This window comes from Trachinotus anak, unplaced genomic scaffold (assembly GCF_046630095.1).
Source record: "Trachinotus anak isolate AG129_WGS33_773 ecotype Australia unplaced genomic scaffold, CSIRO_AGI_Tana_v1 ptg000026l, whole genome shotgun sequence".
Classification (NCBI taxonomy): Eukaryota; Metazoa; Chordata; class Actinopteri; order Carangiformes; family Carangidae; genus Trachinotus; species Trachinotus anak.
This window is the reverse complement of record NW_027273877.1, coordinates 8,952,983-8,980,650: the sequence shown is the minus strand read 5'-3', so window position 1 is coordinate 8,980,650 and position 27,668 is coordinate 8,952,983. Positions and strand designations below refer to the sequence as shown.

Genomic DNA, 27,668 nt, shown 5'->3' with positions numbered 1-27,668 from the left:
TACTTCAAATAGCGATGTCATAAAACAAAGGTTAAATAAAAAAAGTAAAAGTGCATAAACCGAGTGGGGGAGTCTGGTCGGAGTGATGAATGTTAGGGACAGCAGCACTGACAGAGAAGGGTCACAGGGGGTCAAGCACAAAGCTCTAAGCTTCCTTGTTTCTAATCATGAGATTATGTGGTGTTATAAATAATATGTAGGATGAATATCATAATAATCCAGATGAACCACATACGTCCTCGAGGTCCACTTTAAACAGAGAACAAGAAACCTGATTGTGATATACAACTAAAATAATGTATCAGTGGTTTTTCCCTCTGTACAGACCGAAACCCTGAACGTGCCACAGGCCTGAGATAAACACGACAGCTGAAAACTTTTCTTTTAAAGCCCAGAGCTGTGTTGAAATGTTTTCAACCAAGCAGTGATCCTCCGATGAACTCAGCCCCAACCACCAAACCCCACAGAGTGCAACTAATATATACAAACATGGCTTCACAGGAACACAAATCAGAACAGTGCTGGCTCCTACTTAAGGCCTCATCATATTAAAAACACAAAACACAAGGACCTGAAGGAGGAGAAGGTAGATCTTTTTTTTTTTTTTTTTCTTTGTCTAGTGTCTTGATTTGGTTCTGATCTTCAGCCTGGCCCCTCCCGTGCATGCTGGGAACCTGTAGGCAAGGTTGCTTTAGACGTGTCATGCAGACGCTTGCAGGAGGCAGGAAAAAGGAAAAACGGCATGTGGACGGTTAACAAACATCTGTGCAACAAAAGTCTATTGTAAAGTTCTTATAGTACTAATACTGGCATGTTAGAGGCATGGTCTCGACTACACGGTGAGCCTGGCAGTACGCTGCTAGCACTTAAAAGTTTTCCAGTTCTCAAGTAATAAAAGCAAACTGAATCCCTTCTATTGTGACTGTTAAGGTTTTAATGTGCAGAGACAGATGCTCACTGTGTTATGAGTATGGTTGGCCAACATGATGCTGTTTTATCAGCCCACTACAGAACAAGCCCTTGAAATAGAAAAACTCTGGATGCTCAGCCCTTCTTTCTTCACTTTACGCTTTCTTTCTCTTCTTTAGACCTCTCTCTCTCTCTCCTCTTTATAGCTTTACTGTGCCTTAACTCTTTCATCCACTTGCACAAACCCTCATCTACTTACACGTTCCCTCTCTCCTCTACCTGTGCCTGAACATCCAGAGCCTTGCAGGAGAACCACAGAACCTAATTCATACATGACTGAGAAGGTACAGAGCTGAATAACCCGTTCAGACGCAAGCTAAGGCCTTAACAACTAGCATCATGGCAAACATCTACACACACAGACACCGCGGTGTCGCCAAAAACAGTCCGTCTAGTTAAATTGTGCTTTAAAATTAAGTCATATAAAGGAGGGATTGTTTTGCCCATTGATGCCCTGACTCGTCTCTCCGAAAGGCAGAAAGGAGGAGAGATGAGAGGGAGAAGAAAGGGGATGGAGGTGTAAAGGAGGAGGTTCAAGTTCTTGAGTGTGTGTCCTCCCAGTTCATCCCCATCTTCAGTGCTTGGCTGAACTTGATGGGACATGGGAAACGGAGGCAAGATGCCGGCGCCGCTCTTTAAGGTTTCCCCACGGTGGTGGGGGGAGGGCTAGGGAGGTGGGATGAAGAGGAGGCGTGGGGTTACCGACTGACTTTCCTGCTCTGGCGCCAATCATGGCCGGGAGGCTCTGGTTGCGCCTCAGGCCGTCCAATAGGCTTCCTCCGCCTGCCGAAACAAAAGTGGCAGAATCCTTACGTGGCGCCGAAGCCTCAGACTCCGAGCCGTGGAACACCTTAGTGAATCCCAGCCGCCGCAGTCTCTCCACCAGGCCGACGTTGACCGGGTCGGACCTGGCTCGGCCTGAAGGGACAAGGGCGGGGGTTTCCTGGGAGGTGCTCGGTAGGTCGGGATGTGGGGCACGGCCCAGATTCAACCCATAAACGTCCTGGAGAAAAAGCTCTGCCGGCCGCGAGGCTAGAAAATTGTCGGCTGGGTGCTGGCGAGACTCCATCGGCACAGGGGAGGGAGCTGGCGAGTGGGTGGGGGAGTTAGGGGGTGTACTTGGGAGGAGACGAAAGAGGGGCTGCCGGGGTGTGGGCTTCGGGGACGAGGTTGGGGTGTCAGTGGACACTTGCGCAGAAATGCCCCTCTCCAGGACCAGCTTGGCCAGGCTGCTGGTGGGCACAGGGGGGCGTCGAGGGGGGAAGGAGTCACCCAGGCTCAGTCTGCAGGGGGTCACGGGGGTGCTGGGACCTGTCCTCATGGAGCTGGGTGTGTTGGCGAGGAGACATGACTGAGAACTGAAAAACACAGACACACAAGGTAAGAAAAGAGAGATGCACGCGAGTGTGATAATATTTGAACAATTGCTGTAAGAAATCTGCAACTGTTATCATTGTAAACTGCAAACGTCAATTACCTGCACAAACGTCTGTGTGAGCTCTCTGTGGATCCTCTGTCATATCTCTCAATTTGATGCATAAACTTTGTAGCTGCCGCTTATTATTTTCCCTCTATTTCCCATCATTCCCCACTCCATAATCAAAATGCAGACATGACATAAAGAGTCTCTTAATCCTTTGAAGATGGCTTACCTTGAGGTGACCTGTGTGACATCACTGGGGTGCAGGATTCGGCAGGTGGTGAAGGTGTAGGTGGAGAAGGTGGAGCTCTGACACTTTCCTGGATTTTGGACTGAACACACAACAAATCAGGTCATGAGGAAAAGCTCACCCACTCACAATGAGCAGCAATGAACTGTACATTTCCATTTCAGCATTCAAACATTCGGTGTTGAGCGTTTACCAGAGGAAGATGCTGTTGTTGATGCTGAGGTGCAAATCTGACTCTGTGGTTGGACCGCTGCTGTCGAAGCTCCTGGAATGGGCTGAGGTGATTGGCTGGATGCCTCAGTGGCGAGATGAGGTGCAGGTGTCAGACAGAGGTCTGATCTGACCGAGGGGGAGGGTGATGAGGATGATGATGATGATGTCGGCATGGTAGGGGAGAGAGGTGGAGCAGGGATAGCTGACACCGCCTGCTTTCTGTCCTTTCTCTCCTCTGGTGTAGACGTGTAGCGCACCTTAAAGGTGATCCCACCTTCTTCCTCTTCCTCATCTTCCTCCTCTTTACCCCGCTCTGCCGCCCCCTTCTCCAGGACACCACTCTCTCTGAGCTCTTCATCTTCCTCGTCCTCCTCCATGTCAGAGAGATGGTAGACAGCATCCTGAGCCAGCGGGCGGAAACCCTTCGTCACGACCCCTGGGTGCGGGTCCAGGATGGTGGCCAGGTGTGGTTTGGCCAGCTGCTGCCAGTGATGGAGCGTCAGTGAGCCTGAAAACAGGAAGTCACTTGTGGGTGAGTAAACCTTTCTCTCTGCAGTTGAAAACATCAACAACAAATCTAGCGAAATGAATCTGTGCACAGCAAAAAAAAACATCACATTGCACTTTCACTGAAAAAAAAAAAAAAAAAACGTTCATCTGGAGCATATGATTTGCAGGCTGGGGCATCTCTGTAGCACCACAACACTTATGTTGCTAACAATGCACAACAATGCTGTGACACACTTTACCTTTATCAAAAATTTGGCAATTTGGTTATTGTTCTTGGTCATATTGCAATTTTAATTATATTTCTATTTTGCACAAGGTGGCATTTTTTTAGAGATGACAAACAAGCGATTTAAAAAGTTAAGTTCATCTGCTTCAACAGTTTTAAAATTGTTTTTTTTTTAGTTGTACCAGCTCTTCTTTAGTTCAAACTTAGCCTAGCAGTACCATAAGAGTTTACTAAGAGGAGATTAATGCATCACTAAATTAGAACCTGAGATTAGAGATTAGTTGTTACTAAATCAGCAACTCTCGTGTATCTGTCGCACAATTAACTCGGCTGGCTAACTAACAAAGCTAAATTTAGCTCACGAACACAAGACCTGTCTACATTGAATAATCGGTCGACATACCCGATCAAACAGCTGTTTAATAATGATGGGAAATGCTGCTGACTTGCTTGCAACAGAAACTTGTGTGTTTATGTGTCATGCAGCTACCCTCAGTTTATTTAAAAAAAACAAAACAAAAAAAACAACAGTCAACAGAAAATGAATCTGCGACAATTCTTATAAACAATTAATCATTTCTGTAACTTTTTAAGCTTCTCAAGTGTGAATATTTGCTGTTTTTTTTTTATTCTCCTATGACAATAAACTCAAATTGTGATCTGATCCTTGAAGCCCAAACAATTAGGACTGCAAATTTACAGCTATTTGTATCTGACTTCCCATAATGCAACATGCAAACACTACGTGGCATCACTGCTTTCTTGGTTCGGATTCAGCTGCTCCACTTCAGCTGCTTGGCGGTAAATAGTAAAGGGACTAATAAGTTTTACCTTCCATGGGTTTGACGATCTGAAGCTTCTCAGGCAGGAAGGTCTTAAAAACGCTGGAGCTGATGGAGAGCTCTGACAGGTTAGAGAAAGACGAGATCACGCTGCCCATCGGCGAGCTGCAGCCGCTGCCCTCTCCGTCCTCCGCCCCCGCCAGCGTCTGCAGCTTCTTCTCGCGCTCCGCCTGGAAGAACTGACGCTCGGACAGGAAGTTCTGTTGTCGCAGCGACAGGCGGTGGAGGGCTCTTGTGAGGTCGTTTCCACCAGGACAGCCAGGCTGGCCCATTCGCACCTCCTCCCTGCAGACAAAGACACATTTACTGAGCTGAAAGGGTCTGTGAAAAGGTTGTTCTATTCCCTTTTCACTGTGCCCTAATCCCCCACATTATCATTGTTATTATCATTGTTGGAGTTTTGAGTAAATGTTTCTATTAATTTTCTTCAGGGTTTGATTTTTTTTTTAATAGATAAGTTTGAAGATATTTTGGTGATTTATTTTGGAAGGGTCAGCCTACGTTGGACGTTTTCAGTGGACTCTCTGAGTGGGGTTGATTGGCTGCTCAATTAGGGAGAGAGGAAACAGGTGTGGGCTGTCAGATCCAGTTAGGAGAATTTAGTGTGGGGAGTGGTCGTGTGGGGTGGGGTGCTTGGAATGAGGAGCATTTTAGCTCAACCCCATACTTACCTGGGAGGATGGTATGCTCCACATAGGTGAAGATTAAGTGCAAGCTATTCAGGGGTCAGAGACAGAGAGAGAGAAAGACGTGGAGCAGGTGGCAGCTTGTAGTGAGGCTGCAATTTTAGCATTTGTTTGATATGGTTTAAGTTATTTTTCTTTGAATTGCCCGGGATTCATTTTTGTTTTTTTGTTTGTAGTATTTGGTTAATAAAAATATCACTTTTGAGCACAGACTCTCGCCTGCTGACAACGTTTTTTTAAAACATCTTTTTAAAACCATCCGGTGCTTATATCATCATCTGCCCTTTGCAGAGTGAGGCGACACCACAGGGTCCAAACTTCTGTGAAATGTAAAACAGGAAGCAGTAAGCTGATGTTCTTTCTAACGTACCCCTGATTGGACTGGAAGGGCTGTGCAGTCATCACTAGAGAGCTCTGTCCTGAGCCGGGGATTGGAGGCGTAGCTGAGGCTGCCCGCGATGCAGAGGCGTTGACGGAGCGGACTGTTTGGAAGACTCGCTGCTGGGAAATTCTGCAGGGTGAAGATGACAAAGGTGAGATTGATTATAGCCTGCATCACCTCCATCTGAAGGGTGGGTCGACAGGTTCTGCAAAAACTGCTTTAATTTATGTTAAAAGGTACAAACAGGACTCAGTATCAGTCTTTTCTCTCCTGTTTCAAACTAAGCCCGAGTGTTGTCAAGCGTCTGGGTTTCTAACCTTTGGTCCTGAAAAGCAGTCTCTTCCTCTACGCTCAGCTCTCTCCTCATGGTGCCCTCGATCTCTGCTGCCAGGGAGTCCTGTGCGCACACACACACACACACACACACACACACACACACACACACACACACACACACACACACACACACACACACACACACAAAGTTTAAAGGTGCCATCTGGAATTTTTCTTGTATGGTGACATTCAGAAACACTCCTTATTAATTAGGGCCCCATTTTTAGCTATTTGCTTGAAGGCTCTCACATCAAAAAAAAAATTTTTTGAATATTTGTGCAATATTAACATTCAAGTTTGCCAACTTGCAGTCTTCTTCACTGCCTTAATTAACATAGCTACGTTTCTTTGTGCCCCACCCGACACCAACTGTCAATCAGTGTAATAGCAAGATGCTATTTTTTGCGTTATTTTAGCACTGTGTTGTGCATGTATACATCAGGATTGAGTTCATCTGTATCGTCTTTCCTTTGTGTAAACTTCAGAGTGTGCTTCTCTCACCATGGGGTAGAGGCCGTAGGAAAGGTGCCGTCGCATCCCAGCAGAGGGAGCGTTCTTACTGCGAAGCTCCTTGATCTCCTCCTGAGACTCGTGGAGCATCTCCACACACTCGGCATTCCTCTCCGCCAACTCGTTCAGCTTAGGCGCACACACACACACAAGCAGTGGTTAAATAAATTGCTAAAGCTACTAATGGATTTACAAAATTAACATAATTACTAATTTAAAAACTAATTTAAATCAGTGTTTTAACCACTATTGAACTGAAGCACTCAATTGTTTCTTGAACTTTTGAAATGTAATGAAATGATTTATTCAGTGGGACCAGTTTAAATAAAACTGGTCCAGGTCCGATGATTAACTTTGCACATGTGTGAGACGATACCTCCGCTGTGAGCTGTCTCTGAGCATCTTTGGAGGCCTGCAAATGGATCCTCAGCTCCTCTTTCTCCAAAGCCAGCTACAGAGAGACAACACGAGCATTTACGCGGAGACACGCACTTTATTGTTTGTTACACGCACACAATTGCTGTATTCACCTGTGAACATGATATTTTAACACAGTCAACGACCTACAGTTTATTCCAATACAAGTGCAAACTGGGCGTTTACCTATATACTGTTACATTGATATTTATATTGTATATTTTTACATCATAATTTAAGGACATTTTTACATTTTATGTTTATGCTTCTATTTTTTTTTTATACATTTTATGTTTATAGTTATATTTATCTTATCTTTATTCTTTACCTCAAGTTATTGTCTATTCTTGCTGTTACACTTCTATTCTTGATGGAGCAACTGTAACATAACCTAATTTCCCCCTGGGAATCAATAAAGTATTTTGATTGATTGAAACCCAAAGACATCTCATAAGGTAACAAAAAGCAGCAAATCCTCATAATATGTTAGAAATAGGGAACGTTTAGAGTTAAATCAATTATAAAATATGAATATTCTTTTTATTCAATCAATTTAGAGACTTATTGCTTCAGCTCCAAATAAAACTTTATATACACTGCAGTACAAACTGGACTATTGAACAGAAGAGATTAAAGTCAATTATCAACCAAAGAGACGGAATTACACCCTAATAAAGCAGCTGTTTACAGTATACAGTATCTGGACCGGTGGTTCAGACTGCCCCCTCCCTCCTCTCCTCACCTCCTTCACCCTGTGCTGCAGCTCCACTATCTGGGAGAGCAGCTGAGCGATTTCCTCCTGGTGTCTGAGCAGCTCCTCGTTCTTCCGAGAGAGCTCGTCTGTCAGAGACACCATCTGGCTGTTGGACTCACCTGGGAACAAACACACACACACAAACCAGTGTAAATGTAAAAACACTGACGAATGTGCCTTTTGTGTGTGTGAATATGCGTCGGACTTTCACTCACGGAGCTCCTTGACACAGTCGCTCACTAGCTGCTGTTCCTTCTCCTCATAGGTGATAGTGTCTCTCTTCAGTTGACAAGCCTGCAGTGGAGATGTTACAAAATTTAAAAAAAACAGTCAGCACCTCCAATGGCGAATTAATAATTAACAAACCATTACTAGGAAACTTCTTTATCAGGAGACTGGCAGTAAAAGTTTACAAATCTATCCTAACATTAATCTGAAGGATGCGTCTATCCACTTTCTCTCACAATGTGGCATTTCAAACTTTCAGTTAGGTTGTATTTGAGTTTTCATAAATCAGTCTCCCTTTGTTTTAATTCAGACCTGATGGCGTGTGCAATGTAAAATGTTCTCTTCTGTGGAAAAACCTGCCAATCCTCTTTTTAATTTGTAGCATTGACTATACTGACTTCTAAAAATGTGGTTATATTTTAATGCTTCCCCCTTTCATTTCCTATTTTTTTTTCCCTAACAGTCGTTCATCGTGAGCGGTGAAAACCTCGTACCTCAGACCTCAGCGCCAGGTTCTCCTCCTCCAGCTCCTGCAGCTTGCTCTGCAGAGACTCCAGCTGGCAGAGTGCGGCGGCGGCGGTGGTTCCCCCCGGTGGCTGAGGTTGCTGCAGGGGGGTGGACACGCTGGAGTCGGTCTCGCTCTCCTCTGAGGCGCTGGCCACCATCCGCAGCAATTCATCCTTCTTGGTGAGTTCATGATGCAGCTGATGAACCTGGTGGTTGGGGAAGGTTAGAGGAGTGATTCGTCTGTATGTGAGACTCCTGATACACCCTGACAACACTTGAATTCGAAGACACATTTCTCTGTGTTAAATTCACCATGATGTATTTTGATCTTGGCACTCACTGGTACAGTTTTCATTAACACAACACAGGCTTTTAGTTTGGTTGATCATATTTCCTTAAAAAAACTTTACATTACTGTGTCAATCACATTATTTATTTAATTATTGAGAATGGTGTACCACAGGGATCTATTTCTATGACTTTTTGTTTTTAATTGTTCGGTTATATTCAGATGACACCATTTTATACATCTAATTATGATATAACTAAAATACAAAACTCTCCTCCTTCTAAAGTGTTTAAAATTGCAGTCTCAGTATGTAATGACAAAACTTTTGCCTATGTTATCTATTTGGAGCTACATGTAATCATTGGCTGGATTGGCTAATAATTTTACTGATTGGTCTCCACTTGACACATTTAGGAGATATATACACATTTCAGCACATGTGATTTTGGATTGATTCAGATTTTTCTGTTAGACCTCTTATTGATTATGTCATAAATAACACAAAAAACTGGGAAACAAGCTTTTAATTTTGAAGTGTCATCCTCAAGTTTAAAATGTTAAGATACCTGGTCCAGTGCCTGTGCTAACTGCTCCTCTATGGCCTCATTGCGTTCCTGCAGCAGGTGGTTTCTCTGCAGGAGTGACTGACCGATCCGAGCTGCAAGCTCCAAGTCTCTGTCCCGCTGCCCAATAAGAACACAGGACACCCAAGGTCAATCAGCCAATCAGATGCTGCTGCTTCTTAGTAGAAAACAACCTGGCACCAGTAAGGGGACACCTACCTCAGCCAAAAGGTGTGTAACCACTTCGATGTCATTGTACGTCTTTGTCATCTGCTCCACACGATCGGCACTGAGGACTGGCCAGAATATAAATGTTATTTGTATGACACACACAAACACACACAAATCCAGCAAGCACAATGCAGCATGTGCATGCAAATTGTGCAGTCAGGGAACTCCACACACAAAAGAACCCCCAAAAAACATGTAAAATAAAAATAAAACCATCATATCACCCCAAACTAATGGACACACTTCTGCAGCATGCCAAGCTAAATTTAAATGTTATGACCACAAGCAACGTGAGCTGCCAGTTGCTCAATGTAGCATCAGCAGCCAGTCATTAAATGGTTTATGCATGTAAGTATATTGCTGGTGCTTTAGACAGTAATTTGTGAGATCCACAACATGGCAATGTGGTTGCTAGTGGTCTGAAAGTAATTAAGAGTCACATTAGCCTTACACACATGAACAGACCGCACACACACATCCTATACAATGCTACAGTGCTACAAGCTGTCTACAGTGGCAGACAGCAGACCTATACTACACAAATCTCATGTCTGCTGTCAACTACATGCAAAAAGCAGAGAGGGGCTCCAGGTCTGTGGCTCTGGAGCGGTTCCAGGTCCAAGTATATATCTCCAGCTGTCAGAGCCACACTGAGGACTGAAGCCCCTCTCTTACTCTGGAGCTAAATGAGGCAGTTGCAGAGCAGAACAGGCAGATAGGGAGAGAAAGATACCTTTGGAGAGGCTCTGAGAGCCGGGATGGGAATAAGAGGAGGGCTCCAAAGCAAGATATGCTAGTGAGGGATAGAAGAGAGAGAGAGAAGAAGGAAAAAGAAGTTCAAAAAGGTGTAGAGGTAACCAGCTTGTTTTAAGATGAACAGCTCGAAGAAAGAAAGACAGAAAGGAAACAGAGAGAGATGTAAGGAGCAGAGAGTGAAAGCTGAAGCTTCAATAAATCAACTTTACATTAACACATTAGTCTGTGTTGTCAGAGAATCTACACATCCATTAGTTTGGTCTGATTTTAGCACCTGAGTGGGTGTCACCAGCGCTGCACTGCTCCCACTTCCACCTGTTTAAAGAAAAGTGGCATCTCTAATCACTGAACCATCTGTTTTCACCTAAAGTCCCTTTAACATTTACTCTGCTGTTTCCATTTTGCTTTGATTTGAAGAAAAAGATCAATTTGACAACACTTTAATGCTCCCATTCATATCAGGAAGTGAAATAAGAAAGGGAATTCAAATGAAGTCTTTATCAGTCATATAATAAATTTAATAAACAAAGATCAACAAAAAAAAAATTAACAATTATTTTCATTACGGAAAAAGGCAGAAAGGTGAAAAATCAAATGCATCTGCAGCTTCTCATGGCCAAAGTGTGACGACTTCAAATTGCTGTTTTTGTCTGACCAACACCCTGAAACCAAAAAATAATCAATTCACAATTGTATAAAACCTGAAAAAGAAGCAAATCCTCTCATTTTAAAGGCTGAAACCGGAAAATGTTATGAGTTTTTGCTTGAAAAAAAGTTTAATTCATTATCAAACTAATTGATTTAACATCTATTGATCCACTAATCGATTCCTTGGCTCAGCCCTAGGGAAATAACCAATGATAAATGCAGATTATTATAGTTGCACATTTTCATGTTTTTCATTTCCACTTTGTTTGGCAAATGAGTCAATAAAAGAATTTAAAATTCAGTGGGGATTAAATGTAAAGTCCTGAGCAGCTGCTCAAAGCGATGAGAGCTGCGGTCCAGTAATCTGAGGCCCACGGTGACCTCAGGATCTGGACACTGCACTCTCCTCCAACAACCGGCAGTTAAAAATACCCCCTGCCCGACAGAGCTATCTTCTGTTACACAGGAAGACAGATACAGTACATACACAATGCATAAAACCTCTGACGCTTTATCTCCACACACACACACTTACATAAACACACATATTCTGTTACCTGGAGATGTCATTGTATGAATTATATCCATGGTCCGATTTGATCATATTCTGCCAAACACAACTTTAAACTCTAAAGATACGAATGCCAATGCAGTCACACGCTGCACAGACATCACCAGAAATGAAAGTGGGTTATGAAAGTGTCTGAACTCTGGCCACAATAAACTGCATAACTGCAAAGTCCAATGAGTTACAAAATTAGTACTGTCATTTTGATTCATAGACGGCACACACACACACACACACACACACACACACACACACACACACACACACACACACACACACACACACACACACACACACACACACACACACACACACACACACACACACACACACACAGAGTACAATGGTCAATGGGTGACTTGTTACGAAACACTATGGAGCTTTTGATTCACTGCTGGTTGGACCTTTGGCACCACTAACTCCAACTACACCAGCTGCAGGTACATTCGTTTATTTGACTGTTTAAAAGCATAGTGTGAGAAGTAATTATTACAAACACACACACACAGACACACACACACACACACACACACACACACACACACACACGCAAAAAAAACAACTAATTTAAATGCGCACAAGTAGCTCTGCTCAAATGCACGTGAGAGTTGGAGACAGGTCAGGGCTGAGAATTCAATTCTGTCAATTTTAATGACGTTTTTGTGTGAAACTCTGCAGCGGCTCTTCCAGAGGTCTGACAGTTGCGTTGCTGATGTGGTTTGTTTTACTTTGGATCAGGCAGGACACACAAACACGCACACGTGAGGTCAGATCTGGACCTTCCCAGGCTAGAAAGTATTAGAATCAATTACGGATTGATCCTCTAAAATCTGAACACGTGTGGACACTGACTCATCTCTTCCCACAGCCAAAACCACATGCTAACATGTTAGCATTACTTAGATTCACAAGAACAACAAGAAATTATATTTAACCCTCATCCAACATTTCCAAGGGAGTTGTAATATATAATATATAAAATAATGAAATATCTAATATCTCCTCTGATTTCACAACATGACACACAAACTGAACTCTTGTATCACCACATAATGAACTGTAATATTCAGGCTATTAAAACATTGTCAGCATTGTGTAAATATGTCAACGCCACACTCCTCCTCTTCATCCACATGTTTGTTTCAGGGCGACTAGAGGGCATTCACGTATTAACATGCCATGTCTCTGCGAGTGCATCAAGCTCTATTAATAGGCCGCTGTTGATTTTACGCAGCAGAAGTGGAACAGCCAGGAATATGAAACCGAGACTCCCTTACTGTACCCCTTCTCTCACACGTGCGACGCTTCATGACAAAAAAAAAAAAAAAAAAAATCACGTAAACAAAAGCTTTCTGCATCGAACATGTTACATGTGACGACTCGAATCTTCTCTGCACTGTGTTTTTTTTTTTTTTTTAATGTAATGTCAGAGAAAATGTGTAGAAAAAAAAAAATCAGGTCTCATCATCTGATTATAAGAAGAGAAATGCAGAGAGGAAGTACGTGTTTCAATTTGTGCATGTATGAGGAAAAACAGGCAGGAAGTTTATCCAACTGTCAGAGCTGCTCCCTCATACCGCAACTTGTTTGAATGTAAACAGACAAGGATTGACTCAGACTTGCCCACTTCCCGTCTTTCAAGGCTCACTTTCCCCTCCGCCCTCTGTCCTGTCCTGTCCTGTTCTGCCTGACCTTGCAGACATGACTGAAGCTGCCTCTGTTGTCCCACCGGCTCACGTCCCTCTCTCAAAGTCTGCCAGACACAACAACAAACACCATGCCAACGCCTCCGCTCACCTTCCACCGCGAAGTTATCGTAGACCTCCTCATTGTGGATGTTTAAAACCGGCATGGCCCTCGACTCCTCTCTCTACTGTCCCGTCTTCATCCTCTGTGTATCCACTCTGCCTCCCCCCCTCCCCTCCTCTCATCAATCCCTGTCCCGTGACTCTGGCCCTGGATTTGAGCTCAGCTACACTTAACTCTGGCTGGATCTCTGGATTCCTCTTGCTCACTGTCTCTCTCCCCCTCTCTCACACACATACAGTGTCAGAGCTGTCTAACACACATAGGAAAAGACAAATAGACACAATGTCAGCTCCTGTGCCAAATAATATCCACAGTAAATCCCTGTGATTTTAATTGAGGAGGATGTCCGCTGTATAAAATGAATCCCTCACGTGTCTAATGTACCGAGACACACAAACACACCATCTGCTCAGTGATGTAACCAGAGGCTCGACCAATCAAAAGGAGTACACAGAGAGATGCAGAAACAGACATAAAGTGGGCGTTTTCATCCAAACAACTTACTTAAACTAGTGTAGTCATGTTTAACTATGTCTTTTCTGCCCAAATAACTCTAAAGTGAAATATTAATGCAGACACTTACTCATGTAGCGGAAGGTTTCCTCTGCCAGCAGGGGGGAGATGGCGTTTTGCTGGCCGGAGCCTTCGTCTGGAGAGCAGCTTGGGGAAACCACCCAGTCCTGACTGTCTGACAGGTACAAGGACCCGGAGCCGGCCGAACCAGAGCCCACCGAGCCGGAGCCGTAAGGCCTCCCACTGCTGCCCAGCCCCTCATCTGTGAGTGAGAGGACAAATAAAGCAACATTTAGGGCCCAGCATCTAATGATTTATAGAGCATTTTAAGATTAATACAGGATGTTCTGGACTGTAAGATGTCAGGAATAAATTCCCAAAATGACCAATTAATCAAAAAATGGAATGGCATGTCACTGTTTGTGGAGCTGGAAAAAAAAAGTTTATTTTTACTCGATAAAAATGTTTAAAGATTTATTATCAGTAATATTAATTTACTTTTGATCAGCTATTCAGCTAACTGACTAACATACACATGGGTAACTCATTAAATGAGTTCAACATCTTGGAAAATTCAGTCATTCGCTGTGGAGAATTAGATTCAATGTGATACAGTATTATGTGCAGCAATGAAAATATGAAGTGGCTGAATAATATATGGGGCTTTTATTTTGTCAAAACGATGCAGCTAAGGTGAGATAAAGAACGTCAGGCTGCAGTGACTGTGTTTTTACAGTGAGCATGAGCTGATGAAGCATATGAATGTGTGTGTGTGTGTGTGTGTGTGTGTGTGTGTGTGTGTGTGTGTGTGTGTGTGTGTGTGTGTGTGTGTGTGTGTGTGTGTGTGTGTGTGTGTGTGTGTGTGTGTTCTCTTGGCTCAGGCACTGTACAAGCCAATGTCCTTCCACTTGAGCAGATATGTGGTTTACTGGGACAGATGGAGCTAACTATAGCACCAAGCCCAAAGACACAGCAGACTGTACTTCAGGGCAGTGTGACATTGGCAGTAGTGGTCGACTGGGTTTGTCAATGGCTGATGCTGATATTTAGAGAGCAGGGTGGCCGAGAGGCGATCTATAATGGTGATATTATGTTGGGGATCTAATAAAATACAACAAATAATGATAATAACAAATAAGACCCCAAATTGCTGAACTTAAATAAACATTTATTTAACACTGATGCATTATTCAAGACAGAAAAATATTTGGGAAAAAAAGTGCATTATGTGTGTTTTGACAGACTGTGTCCTATCCTGGCTGGACCATCTCATTACTTTCTGATACCAAGTCACTGTCGTATCCAGTCTGCCCTAAAGAAGTGGCGCTGCTCAGATGACGTACTATTACCCTCTTGTGATGACTGAAGCTCTTGGCAAGACTGGTAAGTAAACAGCCGTGACTGCAAAAAACGACATGCCTGCATACATTTTTTGTTTATTGGCCTTGTGAGCACAGGCGTCAGACGCTTATCTCAAAATGCCAGATGTTGGCCTGATTGTCTATCAGCATTTGTCTAAATGGCAGCATTTGAATTTGCAGGTAACATGTCATTGATAATGTTGCAGTATCAACACAGGTTTCACAAACCCCCTACCTGTCTCTGTGCTCGACTCTTTCTTCTCCACCGCCCGCGGTTTGACTTCAAACATGTCCTGTCCTGTCCTTGGAGCGGGAAGGGCCTCCCCGCTCACAAACACAAAGCTGGACAGAAAGATGGAAGCCGCTATCGCTGTGACATCACATCCTGTTCCTGCTCCGGTGGGTGGTGCCAACGGACACACCTTTACCTTCAACAGGAAGAGAGAAATGTGAGATATCAAAAAAAACAAAAAAAAAAAAACTCCACATTGAGTCATAACTCATAATAGTTATTGGTGATTTAATTGTGTTGTTACTTATTGTATGTGCCTGTGTGAACATATCTGCCTCCGCTGCTGATGACATCCATCGTCTCCCTCCCTCTTTTCTCCTTCCCACTTGGTCGCTGACATTTAAAACCGAATGAAAAAAAACATTCCTCCCACCGTGTTTGCTGTTGGACACTTTAACTGCTAATTGCCTGGTGTCAGTTAGCGTCTTCAGCCTTAAACCTTAAACAGAAGATTTCCCCTCTTCTTTAAATTTGAAGGACAATTTTTGAGAAAGGTGAAAGGTCATTCATTGAGAATTAACAGGAGGAAATACAGTCTGAAAAGCACGCCAACTTTGATGCATTTTAATTCCCTTCTTATGTGCCCCATACTGTTTTTAAGAGGGGGCCGAGGGGTGACAGAGAGCCCTCCCACTTCCTGTCTCCTCTCTCTGTGGGGACTGTTCCAGGTCTTAAAGGGATGACTGGAGGAATGAGACAGGATGCGCTCTTAAAGGGATGGATTCCCAGCAGAGAACTGGGAAAATGAACAATGAACAGCTGTGCAGATGTGCTGGTCTACACTGTATGGTGCTGTAATTTGCTCAGTCTTTTATTTTTGGTCTCTGTATTTGGTGCTAAGTGCTCAGTCCTCTGCGGTTTCTGCGGTTATGTCATGGTGGCTGTCAATGTACTTACATTAATTTATACATTTCTTATATTCCAAATAACATACTGCTGCTGGAAACATAAAACATGACTGAATGAGTGCCACTGTATATCATAAGAGAGAGATTTTTAAAAGAATGGTCAAGATTGAAGCAGTAGAGGTCAAAATACGGCCCCAGAACCCTAAATCCTACACTTCCCATAATGCAGCTTGATAGCATATTTCATTAGATCCTCCCTGCCTGATTAACACCCACATCTTTCAAACACCACACCTCCAGTGTGTAACATTGGTATTTCAAAAAGACAGTACTGTGCAGGGTTTTACATCCTACCACCCATTCCAACCTTAGGACCATCTGCATCAGTGACCTCAGTGATTGGCCTGTAGCTGTGCATGCAGACACACACACTGTGCACACATCTGTGCGCATCAGTCAGCATGTCTGTGGAAAGACACAGTCCTTGGGCAACATTCATCCTCTGCTTACATAACAGTGAAGCTGAAACAGTTTGGTCCATAAAGGAGATTACTGCGATGCACGCAAATGCTACAGCCTAAATGTGCTCTTAACTATTAGAGGCGTGGCAGATACACTGTATTGATCCATTAATGACGCTGGTATTGACTAAATCATATTGGAATTATATTAGTCACATTCACATTAGGCCATGGAGCAATTTTGTGCACAAACTATTGTATGCATTATTCATTAGTATGAGCCAGGTACAGAAATTCTCCATCCATTATCTTCATGTTCATCATAGCAACGTTTTTTTTTTTTTAGATGCATGCTTCTTCTTTTCTTTGTGTTTAAACACAAGAGCTAATCTTGTCCGAGTGCATGTGACTCATCTCATGAGTAACACTGTCACAGCCAGACAGCTTCTTGTTTGTGATACAATACATGATACAAATAATTTGCGTCTTAACATAGCCAGCAAGAGATGCACTTACATTACCCAGCCGTATTCATTTCCTGACAAACAAAAACACTCAAATGGTCCAAGTGATTTTTAAATTAAATTTATATTTATTAAAAGGATCTTTGTGGTTAACATTAATGGCCACACACAATTTCCGTTGGTTTAGAGAAGCAAGAGAAAATTCTGACCGCAATCTGGAAGCAGCCACTTAATTCTGGTGACACATTATTGCACACTACAGTGCTGTAAAATGCCAAGTGAAGCTCTGCAAGTAACTGTGAGGTACAGACAGCAGCAGCATTATATGCAACACTGGTCTGTCCCAGCTGTCCCAGAGGGACTGTCTGCTTACATCAGCTTTTCACAGACTTCATCTCCGTTCATGTCTAATCCAAGCATCCCGCTGGTGCTCCTATCCAGAGTGACCTACAACCAGTGCAGCAGTGGTATCTGAACACCAGACTCAAGTGAGGTCAAAACATATACTGCCAAAAACTACAAGGAGTTTTTCTAACCATGCCTGAAACTCTGACCTGACCTATGACCTCGTCAAAGTTAGATGTGGAAGATATCCTTCCCGGCTTTTATTTGTCATTATTTGCCAGTTCCTCGCTTCCATGTGTGCTGCATCACAGCATCTGCACTCACCCCATCTTAGATCTGACGAACTGGACAGGGCCTGAGGCAGCATGTGACACTGAGTGGACCGGAGAGATTAACTGCATCACCAGAAGTCTCTGGACTGCAATATCAGCAGGCATTCCTTGTCATGCGTGGCCAAAAGTAGAAAATGTAACTACCACACACAACATCTGATCTGGCTGGCAGCTGGCATCAATAACAACCAACCCCTTTGTGCAATCTTCTTTAACAAAGAAACTGTTTAAGCAAAACTCACTTTGAAAATTCTGTATCTTAAGGATGCTTTACTGGTCAGTAAACACACAGACGAGCAAAACATGCCTGAATGACTTTTAATTAATCCTTGGGAGCTTCTCTCCAATTCGGCATGATCTAAATTCTGGATAAATCTGTTGTTTGGATAAAACTCTACAATTAGAGAAATTGTCTGAGCGTAATTCCTACAATTATCTTCAACCTCGGTGGGGTATGGAAAGCCTATAAATTAAGGTTGTACTGTACTTGTACTAAATCAGTGCCGTTTCATAGATAATTTCAGCACCGAACTTACCAGAAGATCTGAATATGTAGTAAAAAAAACCCATTATTAATTAAGTTATCGTAATGTTTTGATTAAGTTTAGAAACGAAATTTTACGCTTCCCTCGTCGGCTGACGACACTGACGCAAACGGAGGGGGGCGCTTCATGTTAGCTAACACTTACTGTATATGTTTTTTTTCTCTCTTATATATGGATATACATGTTATTATTTCTATTTCTAACATCAGCCACTGATATTTAAATATCCTATCTGAGCTAACGCTAGCAATGTTTCCTCAGGCCAGCCGACATTTACCGCTATGAGAGATGATCCTACGGGTGAGTGGGCGAGTTACCGATTAATCCATCAATAAAATCCCCTCCATGTTTTATTACTTGTGTTGGCTGAGTGTTGAGCGTTAGCTAACGTTTGATATGTTTCCCCGTAGGCGAGGATGACAGCTGCACTGTTTGTTGGCATTGCGTTGGCTAACACAGCGCCGTTACGAGCTCAAACTGGGAGCATCCCTCACACGATGAGCGCAACAACATTATAGAAATCGAAGAAGATGATCGATCATCACAAAAACTTACCCTATGTCGATATTATTCCACAACATGGGCAATCCCAGCAATACATGCGGTATCTGTCAAGCCCTTTACCAAAAACCTCAAACAATGGAGGGGAAGGGAGGGAGAGGGCTAACAGCTACATGAATCATCCAGTCGCGACGGACGGGTTGATGACGATCTTATTAAGCGCCAGATATCGGTGTCAAATTAAAAGTCCTGTCAAGATTACATTTTCGCTCTGGGACATTGTACGGTTCGTTACTGACAGTAAAACTCGTTACTTTGGATCTACTTATATATATATATTATGACAGAAGACGATTTTGGTAGGCGAAACGTTGTTTAGGTTTTCAGGCTGGCCTTTGTATTTTTAACTTGTTTACGTCGAGGCGACAGAGCTGCTGTCGACAGGAGAAGGTGAGGAGCGTTTTCTCTTTACATGTCGGCTACTTTTAAATAAATACAACAAATGTAATGCTCAACTCATAACTCAGCTGACGTTAGCTTAATGGTTGAACCAGGCATATCTACTTACGTTAGCCTAGCTACCGAATGGGAACAGGGTAAGTGTTTTGTGTGTAGCATGTTGTGTATTTTTCTGTCTCCACCGAGTTAAACAAAAAAGATCAGTTGTGATAAAATAAAAAAAAAAAAAAAGATAATTATCTACTATTTCTTTCTAAAATTTGTGTTAATTGGCGATAATAACCATCGATCTGAATAATACCCGTTCTCTGATTACAATAAAATGGCTGCAATTACTCGAACCCTTCAAGGGGAATTGGATTTTATTAGTGTGTTGCGAAATTATTACAATTTTTGGACCGTGGTCAACAAGTGAAGCCTTATCGCGCCACTATCAACATGACCTCTTTTTAGTTGATAAACAGAGAGTGGGGGGGAAAAAATGCACATACATATATATTTCTATTCCACAGTTTTCCTTTCGATGCCAACGCCTGCACTGATTGGACTGGACGGGGATCTCCGCTGGTGACTTTCCTCAGTCGTTTCCTCGGATCTCCAGCTCAGTCGATGCGGGCCAGGTAAAGCTGCAGACGGATGGATGGATGGCTGAGGCTGGATGGGTGCTGGCCGCTTTCTCGTCTAGTGGGGGATTCTCCGTGTGTCTCACATTACGCCGCCGCTGCGCTTCCTCCTCCCGCCTCCCTCCACCGCGGCCGGTCTCCTGCAGCCTGTGAGCGGACGAATGCCAAAGCCTGTGGTTTTACCGTCGCCAAAAGGACTCCATGTCTTTCTTGGTAAGAATAAATACGCTGCATTATCTTTTTCTTTTTGCTTTGTGTCGCTTTGTTGTGACCCAGTAGATGTGTAGTCACGAATCAGGTGGCTTCATGCTGATTCCCCCCCTGGTGGGATATGATAAATCCAGGAGTCTTGTGAGTGTGTTTAAAAAAAAATAAAAAAAATTAGGATGCACCAGTAATAAATGTTAGATATCAGCTGATTTCAAAGCAATCAGTGTAATATTATCATCTCTTTTCACATTTGCATTAGTTAGATGAGCTGTCAGATATCCTTTATATGACCGGTCTGAGAAGTGCACCCATTTGCATCTGCACTTTCATGAATAATAAGGGTTAATATACTGTAGGTTGGAAAATAGCAGACAATAATATTATCTGTCTAACTGTGCATCCCTGGCATCTAATGGCACATCTAAGTATGTATGCAGCTCTTATCTTGCTCTGTTGGGACACATCAGTCAGTCAGCTGCCTCTTTGTTGCCTCTTATCATCACTTTCATTCTCTCTCCACTCACCACTTCTGATAAAATGCCATGTGAGTGCCTTCAGCCCATAGCCTATGTCCAGATGCTTGCTTCCCTGCCTCATCTCTGACCTACCCAAGACAGTGTGTCAGCCCCCCACCCCCCAAGCTCCATGTTTTCCTCTCCACTCCTACTTGTCCTGTAGGGCATGTCTCACCTGTGCTTCCCCCCCCCCCCCCTTCCCCCACTTCACCAGGACTGTTCCTGCATCTCCCACGCTCAGGTCCAGCCCATGGACATAGAGGAGCGCTATGAGGACACCAGCCACCAGTTCCTGGTCAGTAGCCGAGACGCTGTCAGCATGGGGACAGGCGTCACACTGATGCTCTTCCATCACATCATCACTATTTATTTATTGCTTATCAGCTCTATGGAGCTGCTTGACCATTAAAGTTGTTAAAGACAACTTTACAGCTGTTAAACCTGCTGGTAACACCTAAAGGGGGCACTCCATCAGTTTAGTATTGCAGTCCAATAAAATCAGGGGACTCACAAGAGATAGATTAAAACGAGAATGGTCAAAATTGGTGCAGCTGAGCCCAAGATACTGATTTTAAAGCTCTAGTATGGATCAAGGTCTAAAAACAACAATTCCCACAATGCAACTTGATATCTGTCATTAGACCTTTTATGCCTGGTGAATGCCCCCGGTTTATAAAGCAGGCTTTTTGTAATGAATCTATAATAAAAGCTCAAGGCAGAATCGAGGTAACCCTGATGACATCACTCTTACATCAGGGAAAAGTCCCCCTTTAAGATATCAGTGATATTCTGCAGAGAGTTTGCCTGTCTCCTTATTCCTCTGCAACTGCTGCAGTACTTCATGTTTAGTAATTATTATTATTATTATTAATTGCTTAATAATAATTATTAATGTACTGCTGTTGTGTGAGGTCATTTTCTCCTGATAATACAGACAAAATGCTGGGACATCAAGGAGTGAATACAGAGAGTGTGTATGGATGAAACCAACACAACCATTCAGCAAGTGCGTGTGTGTCTGAGAGAGAGAGAGAGAGAACTAGAGTCTCCTGTGTCCCAAATCTCTGTCTGCATCACTAAAACTGCAAGCACCCCACCCCCCCCCACCCCCCCTTCCCCTGGCGGCCATCGTCTCCCCTCCCACATTGCCTCGTCTCAAGAGTGGCGCTCTGACCTGTCTGCCAGGCGGCCCTTGTGGCAGTAGATGTCCATGAAGGAGGTTTCAGGTTTATTACAGGACACAGCCAGTGAGATGGATGAGATTAGACGAGATGAAAATTTAATGATCCACTACGGGGAATTGGTTATTGTGTAAGAAGCATCACTAAAGCGGCAGAGAGATTTTTTTAATTTTTTTTTTTTACCATCGACTCCACAGCTACTGTCTGAGTGTCCGCCCTTTTGTGGCGAGACCTATTCCACCCCCACACTGCCTACTCACAGTCTCAGCTGCTTAGCGATGGTGGTTTGAGCCAGCAACATGCATATGTAACATGTCTGGCAATGACAACCCTATATTTGATGAAGTTGCTACTTAGCAGAGGCTGGTAAAGGTCATAGATTTAATGATTTAATGCACATATAAAAAGAGTCATGAATGAATCGTGTTCATTTGCTGAGTTACTTCATTTTTCATTCTTTGGTATAAATGCTTAATATGTGTTTGTGGGGTGTATGTGGGCGTGTGCATCCCTGCAGAGCTGTGACGGTTCCGAGTACACTCTGCAAGGGCCAGCAGGTGGCGATGACATCACGGGGCTGTCGGCTGAGCCCGCCCACTACCAGCTACTGTCTGAGCTGGGTGAGAGCACCACACCACACACCTGAGTCAGACCATTAACGTCAGCCAAGCAAACTGCAAAGCGCTGCACCTAATTTCCCTCCCAAGTCTTTCAAAGGAAGAGTAAGATCTCACTTCCAGACACTTCACTGTTTTACAGGGAGGGGCTTTAATAACCTGAGCCAGGTGAGCATGGCACGACACCTCCCTACTGGCCAGCTAGTGGCCGTCAAACAAACCAACCTGGACGAGTGCACGGAAGAGGAGCTGCTGCAGCTCATGGTGAGCTGCTCTCCAGAAGACGTTTATTTTAAGGGACTTTTTTTTTTTTTTTTTTTTTTTGCTGCACGCGTGGTTTTAAAAGCATGTCTTCATCCAGGTGTGTGTTTCCGTCTGATTACAGAACGAGGTTCTGCTGTCCAGGCTTTTCCGTCACCCCAACCTGCTGACCTCTCGCCTGGTTTTCAGTTCCTGCTGCCAGCTGTGGGTCCTCACACCGCTCATGGCCTATGGTCAGCAACCGCCACACCTTCATAAAATTTTTTTTTTTTCCTAAAAATGTATTGAATTCACCGAAGCTGCAACATTTAGTCAATTAAACAAATACACAAGCAACAGAAAAGTAATTGGCCAAAAGTTTGATAGTGGAATAATCATTTTAATTATTTTTATACATAAAATTCCAGCGATCTAATGTTTTATGGGATTTTATGGGGAAATTAACTATTTGTCCCTCATATGAGCTCTGTTATGTTTGTTTGTGCTTTACCCTGAGTACTCATATGCAAATTGCGCTGCGGGGACTCACGTCTTATGACTTTAGATTAAATTAACGATGTATAAATCCCGGACATCTCATTTGTTTTTACTTGTGCTTAACCCTAAATACTCATATGCAGCGTCGGGATTGGCTAAAGCTGGTGACTGTCAGCCACAATAGGTCAAAGGGCCCGCTGGAGCAGGACACGTCTCTTGTGTGTTGCAGCCAATCGCGACGCTGGGTCCTCGCATTCAAAATTTGCATACGACTGGGTTGAGCAGACTGGAGCGGCGAAATATAAAGATGTGATAGTTTTCTCTTGTTTTGAATGAATTGTCTGCCTTTGGGTGTTGCATTGTTGGATCAAAAATAGCAAAACACAGTTGAAGATGTTACATTGGCCTGTGAAATCACGGTCACTTTATTTTCACTATTTCCTGAAAGATTGTAGACATAATTGACTTATTAGGAAAATAATTAATTTACATTACATTACATGTATAGAGGTCAGCATTATGCTGTCAACCACTTTGGATGTGGATAGACACATTTTGAGGGTTTTCCCACTGCTGGTGCTGTATAATCAGTGATTATGAAACATTGTGGTATTTATATTGGTTAAAAAAAAAAAAAGCTTTAATGATTTTTGACATTTATTTACCAGAGCATTTCTTTTAAAAAAAAAAAAAAAAAAAAAAGACATCTAAAATTTTCACCATTTCCTCATAGTTAAGATAGATCGCTGCATTTTTCCATGAAAATGAGCTGCTCAGCTGTCCTGTCCGTCTCCTCCTGTCTGCAGGCTCTGCAGACACTTTACTGAGGACATATTTCCCTGATGGAATGAGTGAATCCCTGATAGCATACTTGCTGTACGGCGTGCTGAAAGCTCTGGAATATCTGCACCGGATGGGCTACGTTCACCGGTCAGTGAGAGTGGTAGAGAGGCGATGTTCAAAGAGGATTGAAGGAAAAAGTCTAAAAATATAAAAGGATTTGTATTTTAATGTGTTTCTATTTTTTTTTTTTTTTTTTTTTTTTTTTTTTTTTTTTAAATTCAGGGGGGTGAAGGCCAGTCATATCCTGCTGTCAGGGGAGGGGCGTGTTTACCTCTCAGGGCTCCACAGTGTTTACAGTATGATGCGTGAGGGGAAGCGGATGAGGGCGGTGTTCGACATGCCCCATCACAGCCCCGCCCTGCTGCCCTGGCTCAGCCCTGAACTACTGCGACAGGTCAGGACTCCACATATTAAGTCAGATACTCTGATATTACATGAGCTCCAGTTCTCCTGAGTATAAGCTCAACAACACTATTGAACATGTACATTTTAACAACAGCAATGCAAGTTTTAGAAAGCAACAATTTTTTTTGTGTCAGTTTTTTCAGCCTCATTCTAGTCTGATCTGTTGCTCCTCTCCTCTTGGTGTTGTCCTCAGTAGGACCTGCACGGTTACGGAGTGAAGTCAGATATCTACAGTTTAGGTATTGTGGCCTGTGAGCTGGTCAGCGGCAGGGTCCCCTTCCAGGACATGCCCCCCACTCAGGTAAAACACTTCCATTCAAACTCCTCTAAGAGTTAAGAGCACGTTTATCTTTAACGGGTCAGTTCCCCCAAACTTTGTTTTAATCGTCCTGTTCAGATGCTGCTTCAGAAGCTGCGTGGCTCCCACTGCTGCCTGCTCGATGTGGCCCCCTTCCCGCTTGGCGAGCTGGGAGGGCTGAAGGTGTCCCGGTCCGGGGTGGACTCAGGCATCGGGGAGAGCGTGGCCACCGGAAGCCTGACGCACAGCGCCACTGCTCCTCCCACTGACCGACCTCAGAGCCCAGGACCTAAAAACCACTCGGCCACCCTGCACAACCTGGTCCAGCTGTGTCTGCAGCAGCAGCCTGAGCGCAGGTTGTTACATTAAAGGAAGAGACAACAACTTTATCGGCAATCAATCTAATACAATCACACTCAAATTATGCTTAAAAACAAGCTAATTGTAATATAAATGACAGTATTTGCCCTTTCCTTCTCTTCTATAGACCATCTGCATCTGCACTGTTGACCCATGCCTTCTTCAAGCAGGTGGGTTTCTTACCCATGATGTCTGTGCACTGTATATAAAGACGCAAAAATAGTTTCCAAATATTTGTTTGGAAACTATTTTTTGTGTTGTTTTAACAGCTCCTTCAGTGCTTCATATTCAATATGAACACTGCTCGTACAGATCCAACCCCCTTTTGTGTGGGGTGAAACTTGTCTGGATTTGTTTGTTTTAGATGGATGGATGTTAGCATTGTCATTGTGAGCATGTTAGCATACTGGCATTAGCATTGAGATGAAGGGTTGATTTGTTGTATGTACACAAAGCTAAACATTACTTTATCAAATATATATATAATATTCTATAAAACACAATGTTCTACCATTAAAATACACAACCAAATCATGGCCACCATTGTGCCATAGGGTCTAGATCTGAAGGGTCCTAGATTATCATACTGCAGCCACAGCCATGTTTACTGAGCAACCAAGTCTCAGAGTGTAATTATGACTATATGTTATCTACAGTAACAAAAGTGTGTTGAGTCCTTGTTTGAGCAGAGTTGTGTTGTTCTGTGACAGGTGAAGAGGCACACTAGAGACTCCTTCCTCAGCCTCATGTACCCAGCAGTGCCCCTCACCAGCCCTGAGGACCCTCCAGTGTCCTGCCCCCCTGGTCCGTCCTGCCATGCTCCGACATCATCCACCTCTGACACTCCTGAGGCCGTCTGGGACTTCTCCTAACCCCACCCACCCCCCGCCGACTGTCTGCCCCTTACTCTCCAAACCCTGACTAGCAAGCCAAACACGAGACAATCAAAACAAAGCAATGAGGCCAAATTCTACTGTGCTTTTCTTATTATTATTATTATTATTATTATTATTATTATTATTATTATAAACCCAACTCTCTGAGCCTTTTTAAGTAGTTTTTTTTAGATTTTTTTAATGTTCATCTGAAGCATTTGTGGACTGGTTGTGGGGTGGTGAGGCGACTGCGAAAGTGCTGAATCGAAGAAGCTGCTCTGATCATGTACTAAGGATCCATGATGACAATAATGGATCATCGAGTCACATGACAACAGACTTATTATTGACTGTAAATCACACACTTCCTCTAAGACAAAAGGCAACTACAAGTTAAAGGAAAAGTCCACCAAAAGAAAAAAAAAAAAAACTTTATCGTTAAAAACAGCTATTTGTGCTTAACAGTGTATGTCAAGGCATATTTTGTTGTTTTGATAGTATTCCTTCATATTTCTGTGGATAATAATTTTTTTTTGGGTGAGTACTGTACCTGTTCTGCTCCAAAACAGGAGCGGAGGACCTCACTAACTGTATCTGAACTACATGAATGAGTGCACCAAACAAGTATTGACAAAATATCCCCAAAGTGTAAGACATTATGGTGGATTTTTCCTTTAAAGTGTTTATGTATTCTGACTGTGAATAGCGAATACTGTGGTACATGAAGAGATTTACAGTGCATATGTGCATATATATTCATCTATATCTCAGAGTTGGAAAAAGACTCTCCTTATAACTCCAGAACATGCCTGAGAATCATCATATTTATAAGTTTTCTTGAAAATCAGACTAATCCAGTGATAGTTATCTGTACAATAATTGCTACATTGCAGACAGGAACTGCTAATGGCTAATTTGGCATAATTAATGAAGACAAAATGTATACAAGTGCAGACTCCTTTGCAAAATTATAGTTTCTGTTTACATCCTTCAAAGCCCCCAGATTAAGGGAGCTGTGGTTGCAAAGCATTATGATTATGCCCAGATCAATGTGTATTAATCTATATCATTCAGCATACGTAAATCATAATTAAACAAAAGTCTACACATTCTCGCAAACTTTAGGCTTTGCTGCCTTGATGAGTAGTTAAGATTTGATTTTTACTACAATTTCAATCCAAAATGCTTGGAAAACTGGCCACAGTCAGATATGTGAAGATATTTTTGCTGTATGTTTGAACATATATGCACATAGTGTTCTTAATTTTAAAACTTGTTATCATATTTGCAGGACAAGGTGCAAACTGGGCTCTTAAAAAAAGAGCACATGAGCAATAGAATATATGTAGTGTTTGTAGGAGTTAGAAACCATCAGTAGAAACAGTAGATGAAGACCTTCCCTGTCCCGATCATCAGCCAAAAGAAGAATATTTCTGCTGTGCTCTGTGACCACTTATCCAACAATGCCTTTATGTTTCACTGAAACCTGCATTCTGAATATGGTGATCGATCTGTAACTGTGATTAAGTGTGCTGTGTATAAGAACTGTGATTTGCAGTACATATCAAACATGGTAGCTGTATAAACCTGATATATATACACACATATTATATATGATCATTTGATTTCTAAACTTCCTGTTAGCCTTGAGTGATTCTTTATAGTTTGGGATTTTTTTTTAATGATATCGTGTCTCATTTGACATTTTGACATTTTTATTTTGCAGTTTGTACCTTGTGAAACTAAAAACACTAAACTGTTGCATCAG

General features: G+C 42.9%; 2 protein-coding genes across 8 annotated transcripts; one reads left to right on the top strand and one right to left on the bottom strand.

Annotated features, from left to right (window-relative positions):
• Positions 1 to 145: 145 nt before the first annotated feature.
• trak2 (trafficking protein, kinesin binding 2) lies at positions 146 to 15,359 on the bottom strand. 6 transcript variants are annotated; one of them, XM_071463824.1, is made up of 16 exons: positions 15,224 to 15,359; positions 13,698 to 13,889; positions 10,067 to 10,126; positions 9,322 to 9,398; positions 9,106 to 9,222; positions 8,238 to 8,456; positions 7,731 to 7,809; positions 7,504 to 7,634; positions 6,721 to 6,795; positions 6,336 to 6,473; positions 5,816 to 5,895; positions 5,487 to 5,627; positions 4,420 to 4,715; positions 2,833 to 3,360; positions 2,622 to 2,721; positions 146 to 2,327 (listed from the first exon to the last, which is right to left on the bottom strand). In XM_071463824.1, exons 1-16 carry the CDS (start codon positions 15,276 to 15,278, stop codon positions 1,544 to 1,546), a joined length of 3,072 nt encoding a protein of 1,023 aa, XP_071319925.1. In that variant the 5' UTR covers positions 15,279 to 15,359; the 3' UTR covers positions 146 to 1,543. The 6 variants fall into 6 exon arrangements, with proteins under 6 accessions (XP_071319925.1, XP_071319926.1, XP_071319930.1 ...); XM_071463825.1 differs by lacking the exon at positions 10,067 to 10,126; XM_071463829.1 differs by lacking the exons at positions 10,067 to 10,126; positions 15,224 to 15,359 and adding an exon at positions 10,364 to 10,404 and having other exon boundaries at positions 13,698 to 13,817.
• Positions 15,298 to 27,668, top strand: stradb (STE20 related adaptor beta). Of its 2 annotated transcripts, none has more exons than XM_071463838.1 (12): positions 15,298 to 15,437; positions 19,748 to 20,071; positions 20,798 to 20,878; positions 22,282 to 22,384; positions 22,524 to 22,645; positions 22,767 to 22,875; positions 23,926 to 24,049; positions 24,185 to 24,356; positions 24,564 to 24,668; positions 24,765 to 25,021; positions 25,153 to 25,195; positions 25,736 to 27,668. In XM_071463838.1, exons 2-12 carry the CDS (start codon positions 20,060 to 20,062, stop codon positions 25,895 to 25,897), a joined length of 1,290 nt encoding a protein of 429 aa, XP_071319939.1. In that variant the 5' UTR covers positions 15,298 to 15,437; positions 19,748 to 20,059; the 3' UTR covers positions 25,898 to 27,668. The 2 variants fall into 2 exon arrangements, with proteins under 2 accessions (XP_071319939.1, XP_071319938.1); XM_071463837.1 differs by lacking the exon at positions 15,298 to 15,437 and adding an exon at positions 18,961 to 19,226.

Coding starts and splice junctions, on each gene's coding strand:
- trak2 (XM_071463824.1), bottom strand. CDS start 15,278: ATGTTTGAAGTCAAACCGCGGGCGGTGGAGAAGAAAGAGTCGAGCACA. Junction 7,635..7,730: donor CGACTGTGTCAAGGAGCTCC/GTGAGTGAAAGT, acceptor GTTTGTTCCCAG/GTGAGTCCAACAGCCAGATG. Junction 2,722..2,832: donor AACAACAGCATCTTCCTCTG/GTAAACGCTCAA, acceptor TTGTGTGTTCAG/TCCAAAATCCAGGAAAGTGT.
- stradb (XM_071463838.1), top strand. Junction 20,879..22,281: donor ACACCAGCCACCAGTTCCTG/GTCAGTAGCCGA, acceptor GCATCCCTGCAG/AGCTGTGACGGTTCCGAGTA. Junction 22,646..22,766: donor AGGAGCTGCTGCAGCTCATG/GTGAGCTGCTCT, acceptor GTCTGATTACAG/AACGAGGTTCTGCTGTCCAG.